This window comes from Dasypus novemcinctus, chromosome 5 (assembly GCF_030445035.2).
Source record: "Dasypus novemcinctus isolate mDasNov1 chromosome 5, mDasNov1.1.hap2, whole genome shotgun sequence".
Taxonomy (NCBI): domain Eukaryota; kingdom Metazoa; phylum Chordata; class Mammalia; order Cingulata; family Dasypodidae; genus Dasypus; species Dasypus novemcinctus.
The window spans coordinates 37,650,709-37,669,773 of NC_080677.1; the positions used below are offsets into that span (position 1 = coordinate 37,650,709).

The window sequence follows — 19,065 nt, forward strand, 5'->3', positions numbered from 1 at the left end:
AAAAGGCCTTAAATATATATATAAAAAGATGATCAACATCATTAGTCACTAGGGAAATGCAAATCAAAACCATAATGAGATGCCACTTCACACCCATTAGGATGGTTATAACCAAAAAGTCAGGTAATAACAAGTGTTGGTGAGGATGTGGAGAAATCCAAAATCTCACACACTGCTGATGAGAATGTAAAACAGTGTTGCCATTTTTTTTAAAGTTTGGGAGTTCCTCAAAATGTTAAACATAGTGTTACCATTTGACCAAGCAATTCCACTACAAGGAGAAATAAGAACATATATTTGACACAAAAACCTATACCCAAATGTTCACAGCAGCATTATTCATAATATCCCCAAAGTGAAAATAGTCCAAATGTCTATCAACTGATGAATGGATAGATAAAACATGGTATAACCATACAATAGAATATTATTCAACTACAAAAATGAATAAAGAACTACAATGTAGACAAACTTTAAAAACATGCTAAGTGAAAGAAGCTAGACATAAAATTCCATATATTGTATGACTCCATTTATATGCAATGTCCAGAATAGGCAAATAGAGACAAAAAGTAGATTAGTGGTTGCGTAGGGTTGGGGGTAATGAGGAGATTGAAGATGATTACTAAAGGATACAGAGTTTCTTTTGGGGCAATAAAAATTGACTGTGATGACAACTATCCAACTCTGGAATATACTAAAAACCACTGGGTTGTACATTTTAAATGGGCAAATTGTATGATATGTGAATTCTATCTAATGGTGTTACCAGAAAACAAAAACAAAAAAACAGAAAGACCAATGTTCTATCAAGAAGTCAAATCACTAACCTTTGGGCTTTTACCGATCAGTATGGCGAGTGCAATGCTAACTGTAGTCTCTCAGAGGTTCATGTGTATCTTTTGAACATGTTGAGGTGTGTCAGGGATGGTCTTATTCAATAAGAACACCTTTGATAGCTAATCTGCTTCTTTTTGACTGAATACACATTCAACAATATCTGTGGAGGGTATCAGCAGAAGTTCTCCCTTCAAGAAAATCTTTCATTGCTAGAGTTGCTCATATACTACTAGCAGCCCAAACTGCTCTTCAAGATTTGCATGATTGGCTTTATTTTTTTAAACTTTTTTTTTCATTGAAATATATCACTCATACATAAACAGACATAAACAATAAATGTGTAATAGTTGATTTAAAAAACAAACAAAACATCATAAAAACATATAAACCATCTCACCCTACCACCAATAACTTGCATTGTTTTTAAACCTTTTTGACTAATGATTAGAGAACATTGTCAAAATATTACTAATAAAAGTATTTTCCCCTAACCAATCCGACTATTATTATCTATGAAACTTCAAGAGTGAAAGTTTCATGTAATTACCACCTGGAATTCTCACACATAAGAGCTACCACAGTTAATACTCATTTGTGTCTTCACAATAATACTTGAAATAAACTTCTGTATACATTTTATGATTTTTTGATTGCCATGTCCTCTTGACTTGAATTCATTCCTCTCTTGTGGAATGTCCCAGTTGGTCACAATTGTCAACGATTCCAGGTTATTTTGTGCTTTCCCTTATTTGGTTATGAATTTTCACTGGGTCAAAGTGCATACTTTTTATGCTTCTTGTTCTAACCACTAACCTTTGTTCCCAGATGAAAAGTTATACACTTCAAAAATGTCAATTTAAATGAGGAACACTGAATTGACAGAGTGTACAATTTTCATTACTGTTGTCTCATGGGCAGCTTGCTGTGGCTGGACCAGGAGCTGAGGAATCTTAGTTTCCTAGGGCTCACAAACTGAGTGGCTTAAAACAAATTCTTTCACAGTACTGGGGCCAGGAAGCCTGAAATCAAGGTGTTGGCAGAACCACACCCTTCCAAAGGCTCTAGGAGGTACCCTTCCTTGCCTCTTCCAGCTCCTGGTGGCTTCCAGTGATTCTTGGCTAATGGCAGCAAAGCTCCAATCTCTGCCTCCATCTTCACAGGTCCTCCTTCCCTGAGTTTCCATGTGTCTTCTTTTCTGTCACTTATAAAGACACCCACCATTGGATTCATGATCCACCCTAGCCCAGAATGATCTCATCCTAAGATACCTTACCTTAAATACATCTGCAAAAGCCCTTACACCAAATAAAGCCACTTTCTGAGGTTCCAGGTAGACATCTCTCTGGAGTGAGGTTAGAAACACCATTCGACTCATCCCATGTGGTAAGATACCAAAATAATTTTGAGATTTGTGTGGTGTATGTGCATATATGAACATGAAAATAAAAACAGGCCACCAGTGAGATGACAAACTTGTTTTTGAAAGGAGTAGGTGTGCAGGCCTCAGTAAGAAACCCCTCTAAAGCAGGGGTTGACAAACTTTTTCTGCAAAGGGCCAGAGAGTAGAAAAATCTAGGCTTTGAGGCCCACACATGTATCTTTCATATATTCTTCTTCTTTTTTTAAAGAATGCTTTAGAACAACCCTTTCAATACTCTTAGCTCATGGGTCATAACGTAGCAGGCTGTTTGCCAGTTGCTGCTCTAGAGGAGTGAATTGTTTGGTGGTATCAGTATAGTCTCTTCTCAAAGCAAGAGTGGGTAATCCTTATGGATTTCCCAATAACAGCAAGCTGTAATTTTTCCAATTAGCTAGTATATATAACCATGTTCTCCTCTCCAGGCTTTCAAGAAAAACGTATAAGACTGGCCAACATGGAGCAGGAAGGTCTGATAATTTTTCCTTCTGGGTATGGGTGACAAAAACTTTTAAGGTTAATTTTTTAAATTTCCCCAAATATTTGAGTTAAAGCAATCCTTCTTAAGATGCCTCTTGCCTGACTTTGTGGCTCTATCTCCTATGCACACCTGCAAGTACACAGAAGCGTTCACATACCCAGTTTGAGAACTAGAGGGACAGGTCTGATTTCCTTGTTAAGAAACAGAGTCAATCAAGGGGACTCTGCTACTTAGATGGAAAAGAGTAGGATGTCTGCCTCTAAAATCAGTTTTACATCTTGCTCTGAAACACTATTTTATAGGTTTAGATTTCCCAAGGATAGTAAATTATCCTCAATTGGGGCATTTATGATCTATGAAAGACAAAAATTGCATAACGACTCAGTGGGTTTTATCATTGCCACTAGGTCAATTTTTGGTTTATCTCCTATCTGGGAAAATTTAACAGACTGGTAATACTCTGTCAGGATTTGAAGGATCCAAAAACCAGCCGAGCTAATTAGAGGGGTGGGAAAAGCAAACAGAATCACTTTGTTGTTTCTGTGAAAGACATGAATTCAGAGGGTTCCTCATGACTTCTAGAACACTGAAAACAGCTATGGGCTCCTGAACTTTAAACTGGAATTCAGGAGCAACAGCAAATGTGAAGAGCAGCATAAAACCTTGACAGTCCAGCTACTTTCTTAAAGCTGTGTGGTTCTTAACCCGTTTTCCAGCCCACTTCCTCCACTATCACTGCGTCACGATGAGAAGCAAGGTGGAGACAAAGAGGACCGAGGCAGAGTCTCGGCATCTGGGGTGGCACTGCTCCCAGAGGGTTTCCACACAATCCTCCAAGAGAGCCAACTCCTCCTCCTTCCTCTTCTCATTGGTTGAGAGCTGCTGGTTCGCAGGTGTGAAGTGTTTATACAGTCTCAGGAGTGATATAAAATTATTTTTTCTCAGGACAAATACCATTTATTTAGCTGAGCCATGGGGAGAGTAAAAAACATTCATCTACAGTGTTGTAATTTTAGAGCAAGAAGGGACTATAGAGATCAATCATCTGATTCCTTTTATGGGCCCAAAGAGTTTAGGACTTGTCCAAGGTCACATAGCTTAGTGGCAGAGCTGGAACTAGAATCTGGGTCTCTAGACTCCTAGCATAAAGATCACTTCACTGTACCATGTTGTAGGTTAATCTTCTCTTTTTGATGGCTACAGCCTGTACTCCACGCCTTTGTTTACCTGTCCTACCACTGATCACAAGAGGGTATTGAAAGAATATGGTAGATTCAGTACCAATCAATGGCCACTAGAGAAAAAATACAAAGGTACAGCACAGAGTACTTGCCCACTGATCACTGGTTAGCAGCTCTGTCCTTGTTTATGAAGGAGAATAAGCATTGACTATTGAAATGCCCACCTCTAATCTAAGAGCTATAATTTTCAATATACAGAAAATGAGTTATTCAATTTATGAAGTTTTTAAAATAAACCACTCAAATTATAGAAATATTTTCTAACCTCTGGATTTCAAGAAAGGAAAACAATATTTTAAGTACACCAAATGCTCACTAGTTAGCGGAATGAGATATTTTATAATAAAGATAATCTTCTGCAAATATGTACTAAGTATAAACTCAACTTGTTACATGTCAGGGTTGCATGAAAATCAGACACACAGGGAATATCAAAATTCTTTCAGTGAGTGTGTGTATATCAGTTGGTTGAGTGCCTGCTTCCCATGCACAAGTTCCTGGTTCAATCCCCAGTGCCTCCCGGCACCCCCAAAAAAAAATTCTTTCAAAGTTAGTTAAAACCCAGCCAAGGGAAGCGGCTGTGGCTCAATCAGTTGGGCTCCTGTCTACCTTATGGGAGGCCCTGAGTTCATGACCCAAGGCCTCCTTGTGAAGGCAGGCTTGCCCGCACACTGCAGAGAGCCACTGGCCCGCAAGTACCACAGACAGCTGACTCAGCAAGATGACACAACAACAACAACAACAACAACAACAACAACAAATGGAGACAAATAAAAAAAAACACAGAAGAGCGTGCAGAGAATGGACACAGAGAGCAGACAGCAAGCAAAATGCAAGGAGGGGGGGCGGGGATTAAAAAAACAAAACAAAAACCAGCCAAAAAGTTTTCATCCTGGTATGAAAAAATCCCAAATTTCTACAAGTCCTAATTCTTGCAGAGGATTGATATACATATTACGTAAAAAACATTTGGAAATAAACTCTTGGTTAATTTTCACAGCACTTCTGTGATAGACATGGGGAACCATTTCTCCCAAATATCAAAGTTACCAGAAAACCAGATATCTGTTTGCTGGGAGAGGCAGCATTATCTGAATACTCCCAAGATTAGAATCTGAAGTTGGAAATTATGATTTAGAGTTCTTATTTCCAGTAGATATATCTGGATGCCAAGGTAGTCTCTTTTAGGTCTGTTGGATCTGTTCTCAAGATTGAGTTTAGTGACTGTTGATAATGCCATCAGTCTTGGATCAGAGAAACCTAAATGAGTTTCTCTAATGATCAGATATGCTTAGAACCTAGACAAACATCATCATCTTTTTTTTATTGCTATCTAAAACCAAACATGAAATGCAACACATTCAATTTAGCATAAAGATCCACTACTGTGGCAAATTGGAGTCTTTACTAGGAGAAGGTGTAGTAAGACTCTTTTCAAAAGATTTGCAAAAACCATTCTCATGATGCTTTTGGGAGATAAATTTCCTAAGAAACTTTATTATTCTATTGAAGGCTCTCACTCGAGATAGCTAAGAAGCTCTTTGATGGTAAATAGGAGGGGATTCCATCCTCCAGGCCTCATCAGAACCATCCTGTTAAGGCAAAGAGATAGTAGGTGGGTTTTGATATAAGTAAATAATATAGCTTCACCATTTGAAAAAGAAAAAAAAAACAAACAAAACCACACACGCAGGAGAAAAAAAAAAAACTTTTCAATGGACATCTAAAAGCCTTACTGCACATCCTGCTGTTTAAAATTAAAAGCTTCTAGATTGGACTTGTGAGCTCCAACCGCTGAGACCAAAGTACAGCCAAAAGGATCAGGTGTAGCAAACGGCAAGAGGGAAGTTGTTACTTAGCAACCGCAGCAGGAAGGGCTACGCAAGTTGGTCAAACCCGTTTCCTGAAGAAAGGTTTTGGCTGAAAGCTGCACAGCTGGCAAGATGTTCAAGAAAAGGAAGGAAAGTCCTGAATAGAAATGAGTTAATTGTCTTGCTGCTTCAAACAGTTAATATAACCAACACGTCCTTCTCATATAAAAGCAAACTTCAATTAGAATTAAAGAAAAAAAAAAAAAGATGAAGGTTGCAGGAGTCCAGGTACTACTGTGCATTAAGAAAAGCTAAAAAAGAAAACCACAGATCATTTATTTTTTGATATACATATATCTAATATCATTCAATAGTCCATATTTAAATATTATAGATGGTATTAAAAATAAATTGTGATTCCATCTATTTTTTTTTGTCTTTTTTTCAGAAGATGATTTTTTTGGAGAAAAGAAGAGAATCTAAAGATTCTTTATCTGCAGCCCTGTTTGGTACTTATTTTCATAGAAAAACTATTAGCGAGATGACTGTGAATTTGTGTGTATACTATGTGCTTACCTTGAGTACTATACCTTTTTTTTTTTTTTACTTTAATTGAATTTAGGACCAGAAATACTGTTGGAGGTCTTTTTCAGCAATTGAACTTTATTTTGAACTTAGAAATTAGGAGAGATTAGATGCTAAATACTATTACACAAGGGCAGAGATTAACTTGAAAATAAACTCTTCTTATCCACAAGGGACTTAATGAGAGAACTATATTAAGAGTTTATTTTAAAACCATAAATTCCCAGCTCTACATTTGAAAGTATGGTTTTTAATTTAACACAGTCTCATCTTAAATCCTACCCAAATACCAGAAAGCCTTTATTCAAATTGATTTTCATCAATTTGGCATCAACTCCAGGAGCAGCAACATAACAATATTTAATGAACTGGAAGCTTACTAACTGAAAACAGTTCTTATTAATCCTAACACAAGTATCAGGAAGCCTAGTCATTATAAAGTAAATGTCTCTAAATACTGTCTCCCCACTACTCTATTATTTCTATAAAAGCAAAAAAATGTATATCATATAGCTAATATTTCTTTTACTTAATTTTAAGTTTCTTTCTAAGGCATGCTATGTACCAACTATTATTAAAAGAATGAGAATATGAAAAGCAAATACACAATGAATGTGTATATATTTTTTCTAAATATTTATGTTCAGAGACAAGATGAAATACATCTTCCAGTTAGGTGACTCTGATCTAAAGGTCAAAAATTACTTCAATAATACTTAGGAGGGATGTGAAAGATTAAATAGATATAATTTTATGAAGATCCTTCACAGACGAGCAACTTCTCTAATATGTAAGCCAGTAAATTTGCTTTTGAAAAAGTACATGTTGATAAATCTTCCCAGATATGCTTTCTGTCGATTGACATGATAAGATATATTTTCTTTAAAATTAGGATTGTCTGGAGTTTGGTGGATTTAATTATTTGTAATTACCCAGTTGTTGTCAGCCTGTAGCCATTTTACGACTGTGGTATCTAGCATGAGGGTCAGGCTCAACTGTATATCTTCTCAAACTCAGATTTAATGTTCTATTGATGAAACCATTACTAGGACCAAATTAAAGTCTGGGCTGATGTATTGGGCAACAGGGAGCTGTCAGACATGAAAGGAGCAATTAGTATTCATTACTTCATACTCCACAACATTCCAATTATTAATGAACTTCAACTTTTGGACTGTGCTATATCTATCACAAGTATCTTCTCAGCTATTCACGAACAGGATGAACAAACTAGTACTAGTTTTTGAAAAAAGCCTCCCTGCCCCCCCCAAAACAAACATAACTAAAATAAACAAAAACACTATTAATACTTGAAAACTTTCTGTGGGGGTGTGACTTTCTCACAGGAGAATGAAAGCGGTCTGTCTCTGGCATTGGAGGAATATGACAGAGCAATGGTGTTCTAGGGAAATGTATAATATCAGTTGTGCAATCCCTGTGGGTATTTCTTCTCTTTTTTTTCAAGTTCTTTTCAAGGTATCTAGTCTTTATAATACAAAGGAAAACTATAATTCCACCAGAGTAATCTGATAGCTACTGCAATATATAAATGTAAAGATAGAAGGGGATAGAAAAATCAGGTAAAATACTCATTGCTGGAGATCAGAACAAGGAAGATACATTATAAACTTTCAAACAGTAGATTTGGGATGTTAACAAGGTAAAATAACAGTTTTTCTGTTCCTGCTATAATAGTACAAATTGGGGTGTCAATTATTGAACAAAGCCACCTCAACATTTCCCCAGTAACTTCCTTTTACATTGTTTTCTCCCAATTTTTATTTATGCATTAAAGAAAGAAAAATAATTCATATTCCTACCAATTTAACTATTTTTGTGTTTTCAAATCCCTTGTAGTTTGCATATGCATGAATGTTTTCATATACTTCTTTCTTTTTTTTTTAAAGAGTTAAATGGAGGAACAAAAAAGCGCTTGCTTTGTGTCAAACCTAGTTCTTGTCAGGTGGAAACAATACAATCACTAAAATATATACTTTTTTCTGGGAAATTTTCAAGCTATTATAAACAAACTATTCATAAGACTTAAGAGTGTCCTCAATTTTTCCATTCAAAAATAGGAGGTGGGACTAGCTCCTTTCAGAAATCTTTTGTATTACAAAGTCCCTGACCCAGTTTTCTGAAAGACTCCACAACTCTTACATACTATGCCTGACCATGTAAATTTGTACAAACACTTTAGAAAACAATTTGGCATTATTTAAAAATATATATTCTTTTTTTTAATTGAGATAAAAGTCACATAACAGAATTCAACACAGTAACCATTTTAAAAATGTACAATTCAGTGGTTTTTAGTACATTTATAGAATTGTGCAACCATAACCACTATCTAAAGCCATAACATTTCACAGGATATGTGGCCTTTTGTGTCTGACTTCTTTCACTAAGTATGTTTTCAACATTAATCTATGTTGTAGCATGTATCAGTACTTCATTCTTTCGTGGATGAATTCCATTTTACGGATATACCATATTTTATCCAGCCACCAGTTGATGGACATTTAGATTGTCTATACTTTTGGCTGTTATGAATAACGGTGTTATGGACATTACCTTAAATTTCTTTTTTTTTTACTGTGGTACCATATATACAACACAAAATTTCCCATTGTAACCATTTTTAAGTGAACAATCAGTGGTATTAATTATGTTCACAATATTGTGCTGCTGTCGCCATCATTCATTACAAGAATTTTTGGTCACTCAAAACAGAAACTCCATTCCCATTAAGTAGTAACTCCTATTCCCTCTACCCCCCAACCTCTGGTAACCTCTAATCCATTTTCTGTCTCTATGAATTTGCTTATTCTAGATGTTCATATAAACAGGGTCATACAATATTTTCAATGTCTGACTTATTTCACTCAACAGAACTAAAACAAACAAAAACACTTAATATCTGAAAACTTTCCACAGTATGTAACTTTCTCACAGGAGTATGAAAGTCCTCTGTCCCTGGCATCGGAGGAATATGACAGAGCAATGGTGTTCTGGCATATCAGAACTTCATTCCTATTTTATAGTTCAATAATGTTCCATTATATGGCTATACTACATTTTGTTTAACCATTTATCTTTGATAGAAACTTGGGTTTGTTTACAACTTCTGGTTATTGTGAATAATGCAGCTGTGAACACTGGTGTAGAAGTATCGTTTGAGTCCCTGCTTTCATTTCTTCTGGATATATTCTTAGGAGTGGAATTTCCAAATCATACGGTAATTCAATGATTAACTTTTTGAGAAGCCACCAAACTTTTCTACAAGAGCTGCACCTTTGGCCATTATCTTTTAAAGTGTGTCATGTACATTCTCTACAACCCAACAAGTTCACTATAGAGTATAAATTCTGAAGCACCTCTTACATGTGTGCACCTAGAAATATATACATTAATAGTCAATATTAGTACTCACAGCAGCATGTTTTTTATTGGCAAAATATCTGAAAGTAATCCAAATATCTTTTAACAAGAACATTAAACTGTGGAATAGTCACATAGTTGAATATTATAGTGAAATGAAAGAGCTAGAGTTAAAAGCAACAATATAGATCAATTTTAGTAATACAATATTTAGAAAAACTCAAGTCCCTTAAAATTACCTACACTATGATCCTGTATTTATAAAGCCCCAAACCAAACAAAATATTTAGAAATACACATACATATGACAAACTATTTTTAAAAGACAATGAAATGATAAACCAAGTTCAGGAGAATAATTACTTAGGAGGCAGAATGGATAATGCAAGAGCACACTTGTGGACTCTAGAATATTGGTAATTTTCTAGTTCAGAGTTAGAATGAGTAGATCCATCTGGGTTTAATTTATGTTTTATAACTTTATAATGTCTTTTTATATGTATCAAATATTAAATAATGAATTTTAAAAACAAACGATTATGGATATAACTGATTCCTTTCCTCTCCATGCCTTCCACACAATTTTCTTCTGCTGATAAGCTTCATGGTTACATTCATGGGCGTGTTTATACTTCCCATGTCCAAAAGACAATATCTTGCTTCTGGAGTCCTCATTAATATCTGGTTCATACTTTTAATCACCCACATATTGGACCTCTCATTTGTTAAGGAGTCAAGGAAAATTATACACATATAAAACACCTAATATGTACTATTTATATATATTTTCCATTAGCAGATAAGAACAGATAAGCACAGAAAAGCATGATAAAAAAACTTACCCAAGGTCATGCAACTAGAGTGTAGTACACTGTGATTTGAACCAAGGCTCATCTTACTACATCTGTCCTGATTCTAGTTTCTAACAATGATAAACCAGTGCACATGGCCCACCTTCAAAGTCCTAAAAGCCTCTCTTGAAAATGCATACATAGCTAGTTTTCAAGATAGGGAGTTGAGCATTGTATTTACCTTCCTTCCCAACCCAAATTCTACAGAGATGATAGAAAGAAACATGTTTTAAAAAAGAATGAACTCAATTATGTTGGAAAATAAGTAGCAGTATTATAGGTGAAAGAGGGAAATTGAGGAATTAAAGAAAATGATGGGAAACCTAATGGAAAACTCAGCACATGTTAAAAATAGGCAATTTAGGTAGGAACTAAGTTGCTAAGAAGCAAACGTCATTAATAATCAAAGAAAGAGAAATTAAAGCAGCAATGAGATAATGATTCTAGAATCTGTTGTACGTGTTAGCTCTTGCTCATGGTGCCTTGCTTCCCTGTGTGTTTTGTGATATTTACACTTGTGCCATGGAATTTCATTTTTGGCCATCCTCTAAGGTCTAGATTTATGTACATTGCCCCAGAGAGGACTTTTTTTTTGCTTCTGCCAAGTGCACTGGGACATGATCAACCCACTAGCATCTAAAAGTAATCTCAAACTGTCATGCTGACCTATATAAAATGACTAATCTACATGTCATCTGTGGGAATCCAAGAGCATCCAAGTTCTGAGCCCTCACTACCTCTCCTGTCTTATCCCCCCAATCCACATTCCCCTCTTCTCCTCTCTAAGACATGACTCTCTACCAATTTGATTCTATTTCCAATTCCCCAAACCTGGTGGGCTGTTTCAAATATCTTTGCCTTGGGTATGAGTTCTCTTTGTCTAGGATTCTCCTTCCCCACCTGTCTACTTGATAAATGCCTACTTATCTTTCAAGACTCACATTAAAGGAAATGTGAATCAAATGTAATTTTTCCCAAAAAATCTTTTCAGTGTTTGATTAGTCCCTGCCATCTATACTAATGACTCTGTACTGCATTTATTGTTCATAGTCTGATTTTCCCTTAAGGGCAGGGACTGTACCTTATTGCATTTTGAGTCTCCTGTCCCCAGCACAGTTCCTGGCATGTAGCAGGGCTATTCAGTGACTGACAGGATAACTTTTAAGGACTTCACTAAGTCTCACATTCTTTTGGTTAAGATACTCTAAAAACATCTGCATGGGAAAGGCAGGTAGGAACAACTGGAGATGCAGATTTGAAATTTACCCTCATACAAGTGGTCGTTTCCAAACAAAAAAGTTTAAGAGCAAGGGCTGTTAAGGTAATCACTGCATGCAGTAAACACCATTTGTTACACTCTTACAGCTCATTTTTATTTCCCTTGGCCTTTTAAAAAATGCTGGAATGATATGATCAGTTTTATAAAAAACCTAACAGGGAGTACATAATAAGTATTATTAATTTGGAACAAATTAATTAATATTCTGGCCTAATATTCTGTGGTAGAAATTTGGTGTTCCACGCAAAATAATTTCAGCTTCCAAAATCAAAGATCTCTGTAATTCTCACTGATACATAACTATATCAATACTAGGGAAAATTCATGATTCCAATTTATCAGTCTCTGGAAATTTTGGATTATAAAAAACTAAAGAACTATAATGGAAACTCATCCAATTTTTTTAATACCTAAATTATGTTTTTGAAAGCCCAAGTTAAAGCTTAGAGAATATGTATTTCACTGACAAAAAATTTAAACCTTCATAAAAGAGTCAGAATCTTAATAATAAGGATTTTACTTTAGTGGCATTCAAGATTTTATACTATATTTTTGACACATCAGGCATGGCTACAATTATATTTATCTTAAGAGTTGCAATTTGTCAAATGGCTTATCAGATTGTTCTAAATGCATGTCTGGGTAAATTTTAGTTTATTAAACAATTATAAGTTGTCAGTCATTCCAAATGGACTGACTTGGTAAGTTGTATAATAAATACTATACTAACCAGAGCTATTTAAAATAGAAGTTAGTCACCCTAAAGTAAGTCTATTTCCATTTAAAATTGACAAGGATAATATGATGATAAAAAAAGAAGACAGATATGTTTGAGGCAGAGAGTGGGAGTCAAGAAAGAAGGGGATTGGAGAAGTTCTAAGATTATATCTCTGTGAAGAAAAAACAATGAAAAAAAGAGAAGGAAACTCAGTAAAATAGTAAGTCTACCAAATGATGCTTTTTTTCAGTAAAGGGTCAAAAAAGAGCCTTTGGAATGTCTCAATTTCCCCCGTGCCTGCACAGACTTGATTAGAGACATAATTGCTGTGTCTGCTCTTTTATATATTTATAGAAAAGTGACATAATGACTTCCTGGTAACGGCTATGATGCCTCAGGGAAAATGTTCTGGAGAGTATGGTATACCAGGGGGCAATGGCAGCCATTTGGGGGTCATAACTATCTTACCCTTGGGGCATTTACCAGTTGTTGGTGGTCTACCACTATGGTTTAAAAGACGACTTTAGGAGTCCACTAATGGACCCTTATTATTCAAATTGTTAGATGTGTGTGTGTATTTAAGAAATAGACTTAGCCCCAAAATCCATGATTTGTGGGCTGTTACTTGGGATGAGGCTGAGTTGAAAAAAAAAAGAGAGGGGATTTTACCTGGATTTAAAGAAAAATATTAAGTAAATAATGGTACAAATGATATGCAGATAAGGCAAAACTACTAAAGGTGTTTTGAAAATTACTGAAGTTAGGGAAACAGTGGTGTAAACTAATAAAGGGGGTAACTATTTTCATAGGTTTATGACAATGCATTCTTTTGTTCTATAGGTCAGGAACTGGGTAAAACTATTCTAAATCCATGAGACAAATAGAAAGTCTGGATCATGTTGAGGTTGTTTTGGTCTTGGAGGATGGGTGCCATGGAATGGAAAATCAGAAAATAAGAGGATTCCCAATAGATTATGCTTAATGATGAGGCTAAGAAATAGACACTGATGATCAAGCTCATATTTAGCACAAAATATATGTTAAAAATTTAAGAATACTTACTTTCCTTTCTTAATCGTGTTCCTGCCAAGCAGTGGTTCAAGGACTGGATCTATCATTTCATCAAGGTTTTCAATTAATATGACATCTCCAAAGGCCAAAGCAGTTTCAATGGCATTCAAAAACCTTAAAATTCAGTGCAAACAAAGATAATAAAATATAAGTAGGCACAGAAAAAATTTTCAAAATTATTTATGTAATTAAATTATATTTCATTTTTATGTAGGTATTTTAAATGGGACATATTAACTTAGAGAAGACTATTTGGCAAAGTAATATTCTACTGCAAGTAGATTATAAAGAAATTAAAGGTCAGATTTTGAGATAAATTTTATGGTCATATTTTCTAAGTAAAATTCAATAGCTTGAATCCATATTTGTATTGGTTATTTTTTATAATAATCATGGTTGAAATAAATGTAACTAACGCAAATGTCAAATTTAAATTCATTCATTGGCACCTTTTAAAATAAAAAATATTTTTCAAATTATATAAAATGCCTTGGGTTTTATCAAATTTTGTTTTTTAATTTTAGCTTCAATCATATAAAATAGTAAACTATGTTATTTCATTCCTTGTCTCCAAAAATGTCCTTCTCCCAAAAAAGAATTTTCTCCAACTTTTCAAAAAAACAAGGACTATATTTATCTGTACAACTGCAGAAATTCATTTTATTTTACATGTAAAAAGATGATCTAAGAGTGAAATTAAGTATGAGTAGGTCTAAAATAATTCATTCCACATTAACTGAACACAAGCAACATAAAAGACATCTGTCTGCTCAGTGACAGAAAAATCTCAGAGGAGATTCAGTTCTCAAAAGAGACCTGTAAAATTTGACTAAGAAATTAAATTATCTTCAGACACCAGTGTTGTTATTTGTAGCCATGTTAAAATCCTATCTCAGGAGTTTGGTGCCTTTACAGTGGGCCCTACTTGGAATTTATGCTCCCCAGGGTGACAGAGTTGGGCTCAGTTCTGGTTTCCCTACACGTCTCTTCTGTTCTTCTATTTGAACCTACAATTAGTACTAGAGTTGATAGGTGTGTGTCCAGGAGACTTAAATCTTTGGGTTGTCTATGTGCCAGCTGGGCCTCAAATTTCAATGGAGTTGCAACACCTACTCTCCAGTTCATTGGTCTCACCCAGGACAACTAACAAGGCAGTGATGACAGACAACTACCATACCAAGGAACAGAGAGAGTCTACAACTACAAGTGAAAGAGTCCCATCCATAGGCCCAAACTGATTGTAGCCCCTTCTCAATTAGAGGTGGAGTGGACATCACCATCCTAGAATCCTCAGGATTGGGGAATGAATTACGGACTAAAGTAGACTTACTGATATTCTACTATAGACTTACTGTGATTCTAGCAATGGAAGAAATTATAATACTGATGGGGAGGCAATGGCCACTATAGGTCCTGACAGCAGGGAGAGGGAAAAACAGGTATAATGCAGGGACATTTTTAGGGCTTGGAAACTGTCCTGAATGATATTGCAACAACAGATACAGGCCATTATAGATTCTTGCCATAACCTACAGAATTGGGTGGGAGAGAGTATAAACTACAATGTAAACTTTAATCCATGCTTAGTGGCAATGCTCCAAAATGTGTTCATCCATTCCAATGAATGCACCACACTAATAAAGGATGTTGTTAATGTGGGAATATGTGGGAGGTGTGGGGAGTGGAGCATATGGGAATTCACTGTATTTTTAATGAATATTTATGTAACCTAAGCAACTTAAAAATATAGGTGTAATATGGTGGCATTTTCAGGACATTGGAATTGTCCTGAATAACATTGCCGTGATGGATACAGGTCATTATATATCTTGTCATAACTTACAAAAATGTGGGGGAGAGAGCTTAAACTATAATCCACACTTAGTGGTAATGCTTCAATATGTGTTCATCAATTGTAACAAATATACCACACTAAAGAAAGATGTTGTTAATGTGGGAAAGTGTGGGAGAGGAGGGAATAGGGCATATGGGAATCCCCTACACTTTTTATGTAGCATTTATGTAATCTAAGTATATTAAAAAAAATATTCTATTATAGGCCCAGTAAATATTTTGGTATATGCCTGTAACATCATCAAGCCTATGGGGGAGTTGACAATTCTTGTGTTACTATATGTCAAATACTCTAAAAAAGGAATCTCATATATTTCCCTTGTTTGCCTTAAAAATCTACATATTTTTCTTCTCAGATTCAGTGTTTATTCTAAACATCAAACTGAGTTCTTCTCCAGGTAACTGGAAGCTGCCTGGTAAAAAAGCCCTTTCAAGAGAGACACTTTATATGGAACATAAGCCGGCAGATAAAATAGTAGAACCATTCTGTGTTATTTCAAAGTGCTAGAGAGGGCTAACAAATGCCAAAACTTAATAAAAATTTGAACCAACTCAATGCAGCTAAACGAAAAGCCAATCCTTTAACTTTCACATACCCTTTCTGGCCCAGGTGTGTGACTTTAAGGTCAGATCCATACTTATTCTTGATCCATTTAATTCCCTGTTGCTGGGGGTCTATCATTAGTGGCCAGCGTTCACAGTGTGTTAGGATAGTGGCATTTTCGGTGGACATTCTGTCACTGGGCAGTCCTTCGATATTCCAGGTGGCAATTGTAGCATCATCCGTCAACATGGCAATCAAGTCCAGGCTTTCAGTTATTGGAATGCAAACCTTTTAAATTAGAATTGAATGCAATAAACTAGTAGTGTTACAGAGGAAGAAGAATCAGCATGACAATGAGAAAACATGAGGCCAAAACCAAGAGCAAGCGACTCCAGGGGAACAAAAGCAAAATCTCTTCCGACTCCTAGACGCCAAATAAAGCTATCATCATGAAATAAAATTTGACCCTGATAAGCCTTGTATTTACCTCTCAGGATTCTGTCAACTTGTGGTATTCAACATCTGGTTTATTAACTTCATCTACTTGGCTTCAACTGAAAAGGCCTTTGCCCTACACATACATCTACAGATTCCTTCCAATGAGGTCAGAAGGAGTTTAGCAACTCGGAAGAATGGCAAGCTATCAGAAATGTATTTCCTTACGGAGCACATAAATTGCTTATGTACCTCAAAAGCAATGCTAAAACTCAGTATCCTGCTCAGACATTTCATATTTCACTACATGCCAATGCCACAAAGAGATGACTTCTCTTTCTGGGATGACTTCATGAAACTCAGTCTTTGGGAACTCCATAGCTTTCCAGCTGGGCCAATGGACTTAGAATGTAACTCTTACTCTGAGAGGGAATTGCTTCCCTTGTGAATATAGGAAGTAACATTGAAAAGCAATGGTTTACCTCCTTTAAAAAGAGAGAGAGAAAAGACAAACCTATTCTAAAGAATATCATTCTTTATAGATATTAACTGACTTTATGAAAAAATAAGCAAGATTATGGAAAGGAATTTGTTAACTCCTTCAGTCGTCAGTTAACAAGCATTTACTGAGCATTTCTTATATATGAAACAATGGAGGCACCAAATATTACACATTTTAGAGACATCAAAGAGGACAAGATGAATAAAAAGCTAGTCCTATTGCTTGATAATGGGGTTAACATGAAAGCATGTCTCCAGAAGAGAGGGCAGTAGGTGCCCTATCTGTAGTAGGGAAGTCTGTGAAACAGTCGGAGTTTGGTTTGCTGTTTGGCTAAAGAATACCTCTGGCAGCCTTACCAGGGTAAAGCTGGTATGCAATTTGACATCAATACAGGAAAAGTAGCATGGCATTCCTACTGCTTCTTTCAACAACATTACCTTAGATATCTAGTCATGGGAGCAACAAATCTTGGTCTCTGACTTGATACAGACTCCCAAAAGACACAAGCAGTGTGATATCTTTTAGAAAAAGCATCATACTATTAGCAGGGGATATGTGGCTTTCATTTTTTATATTTTAACTACTATCAACAGCTTCAAACAACTGAAGGTTTGGAATAACTGATTTCTGAAGCTAAAAGGAGTATCAGAAGGTATACCAATAGATCTGTATCCTAATTTAATTGTTGAATTATTTGAGCCCCTAATCTATACAGAGCAGAGTGCTGGGGGTTAAATAGGATAAGAGATTTTTTTTTTCCTGTTCAGTTTTATCTACTAGTGGAAAATAAAGCAGGTAACCCACAAAAATATCATAAATATTGTGACTATTTTAGATAATTTTTTGGAAAAAAAACCCAGGATTTTTTCTTTTAGTGTATTTCTTAATCAGCTGCACAACTACAGAAAATTGTTTTCTTCAAAGTATTTTTTCCATAGTTACAATACAGGCATGGCTTTCTCAATACGCTCTAATCTAGGTTGAGGTTGAAGAATATAAACTTCATTTTGTACGTATCTTCTTTTTAATTTACTCTTCAGAATTCATTGAAGAAGACGGCAGAAAGGAAAATTAGTTTGGAAGCCGAGTGCAAAGAGGGGGCCCTTTAAGTCCAAAGTCAGCTTCTAAAGTCGTGGCCTTGATGGCATCATCTAATTGCTTTGAGTGATGTTGACATGTTTTGAGTCAGGATGCTACGAAAAGATGGAACAAAAATGAAAAGAGCCTCTCCTCTTTGGAAAAGAAGCTTTACTGGAGGAAAAAAGAGAGGGTTGGAAGCACATATCATGAGCCAAGTGCAACTGATTCTAATACTAAATAAATATCAGAGTGCTCTAAAAACTGATCAAGCTGCATATTCCTAAAGACAAAAGGGACTTCTTCATGAGGTAATAATCCCAGTTTCTCCTAACATGATGGTAACAGATAACTACTATTTATGTAAAGCTTTCTAAGTTTACAAAACTTATTCATATACATTGATTATTTTCATTTAACTCATACAAGAGTTCGGCAAAGTAGGCATCTCTGTTTTATTGTTTAGGTTGCTAAGGCTCAGAAAGGTTAGCACCATGAATAACTCCATGTTTTTGCTCTATCTAGATACTGCTAGGTGAGGATAATGGTGGAGAACAAATGCCAATTGGCCTTCAACTTGTCCATATTTCTGCCTGCCCAGCATGGATGGAAATGACCTTGAATCACAGTTAAATTTAAGCCTATTACCCTATCCTATTCAGTCATCACCCTCTGTGCTATCGTTTCCTTCTCACTCCCAAAATCTTGCCCCCATTGTTGGACTTTCTAACAACATTTCTCACATTTTCTCTAGTATCCTTGTCCTGTTTGCACCAAACTCCCTCATTTCCTTTACCTGCTTGTCTTAACCAAAACCCAGCTCTTCCCCTAGGGTAGTGGAGCTCAACCCCAGGCTGCATATTTGAATCACATGGGAGCTTTCAAAAGATGCCAATCCACGCATCTCATCTCTAGAGATTCAGATTCAACTGGAATTGATATGTTTTCAAAGTTCTCTCCCATGTGATTTGACATGAA

General features: G+C 35.7%; 1 protein-coding gene across 1 annotated transcript in view; it reads right to left on the bottom strand.

Moving 5' to 3' along the window:
• DNAH11 (dynein axonemal heavy chain 11) overlaps positions 1 to 19,065 on the bottom strand; it is a 372,691-nt gene that overhangs the window by 55,808 nt on the left and 297,818 nt on the right. Inside the window, exons 64-65 of the mRNA XM_071215123.1 lie at positions 16,126 to 16,361; positions 13,667 to 13,789 (exon numbers count right to left, since the gene is read on the bottom strand). Coding sequence (XP_071071224.1) covers positions 13,667 to 13,789; positions 16,126 to 16,361 — 359 coding nt within the window. The remainder of the gene's footprint in view (positions 1 to 13,666; positions 13,790 to 16,125; positions 16,362 to 19,065) is intronic.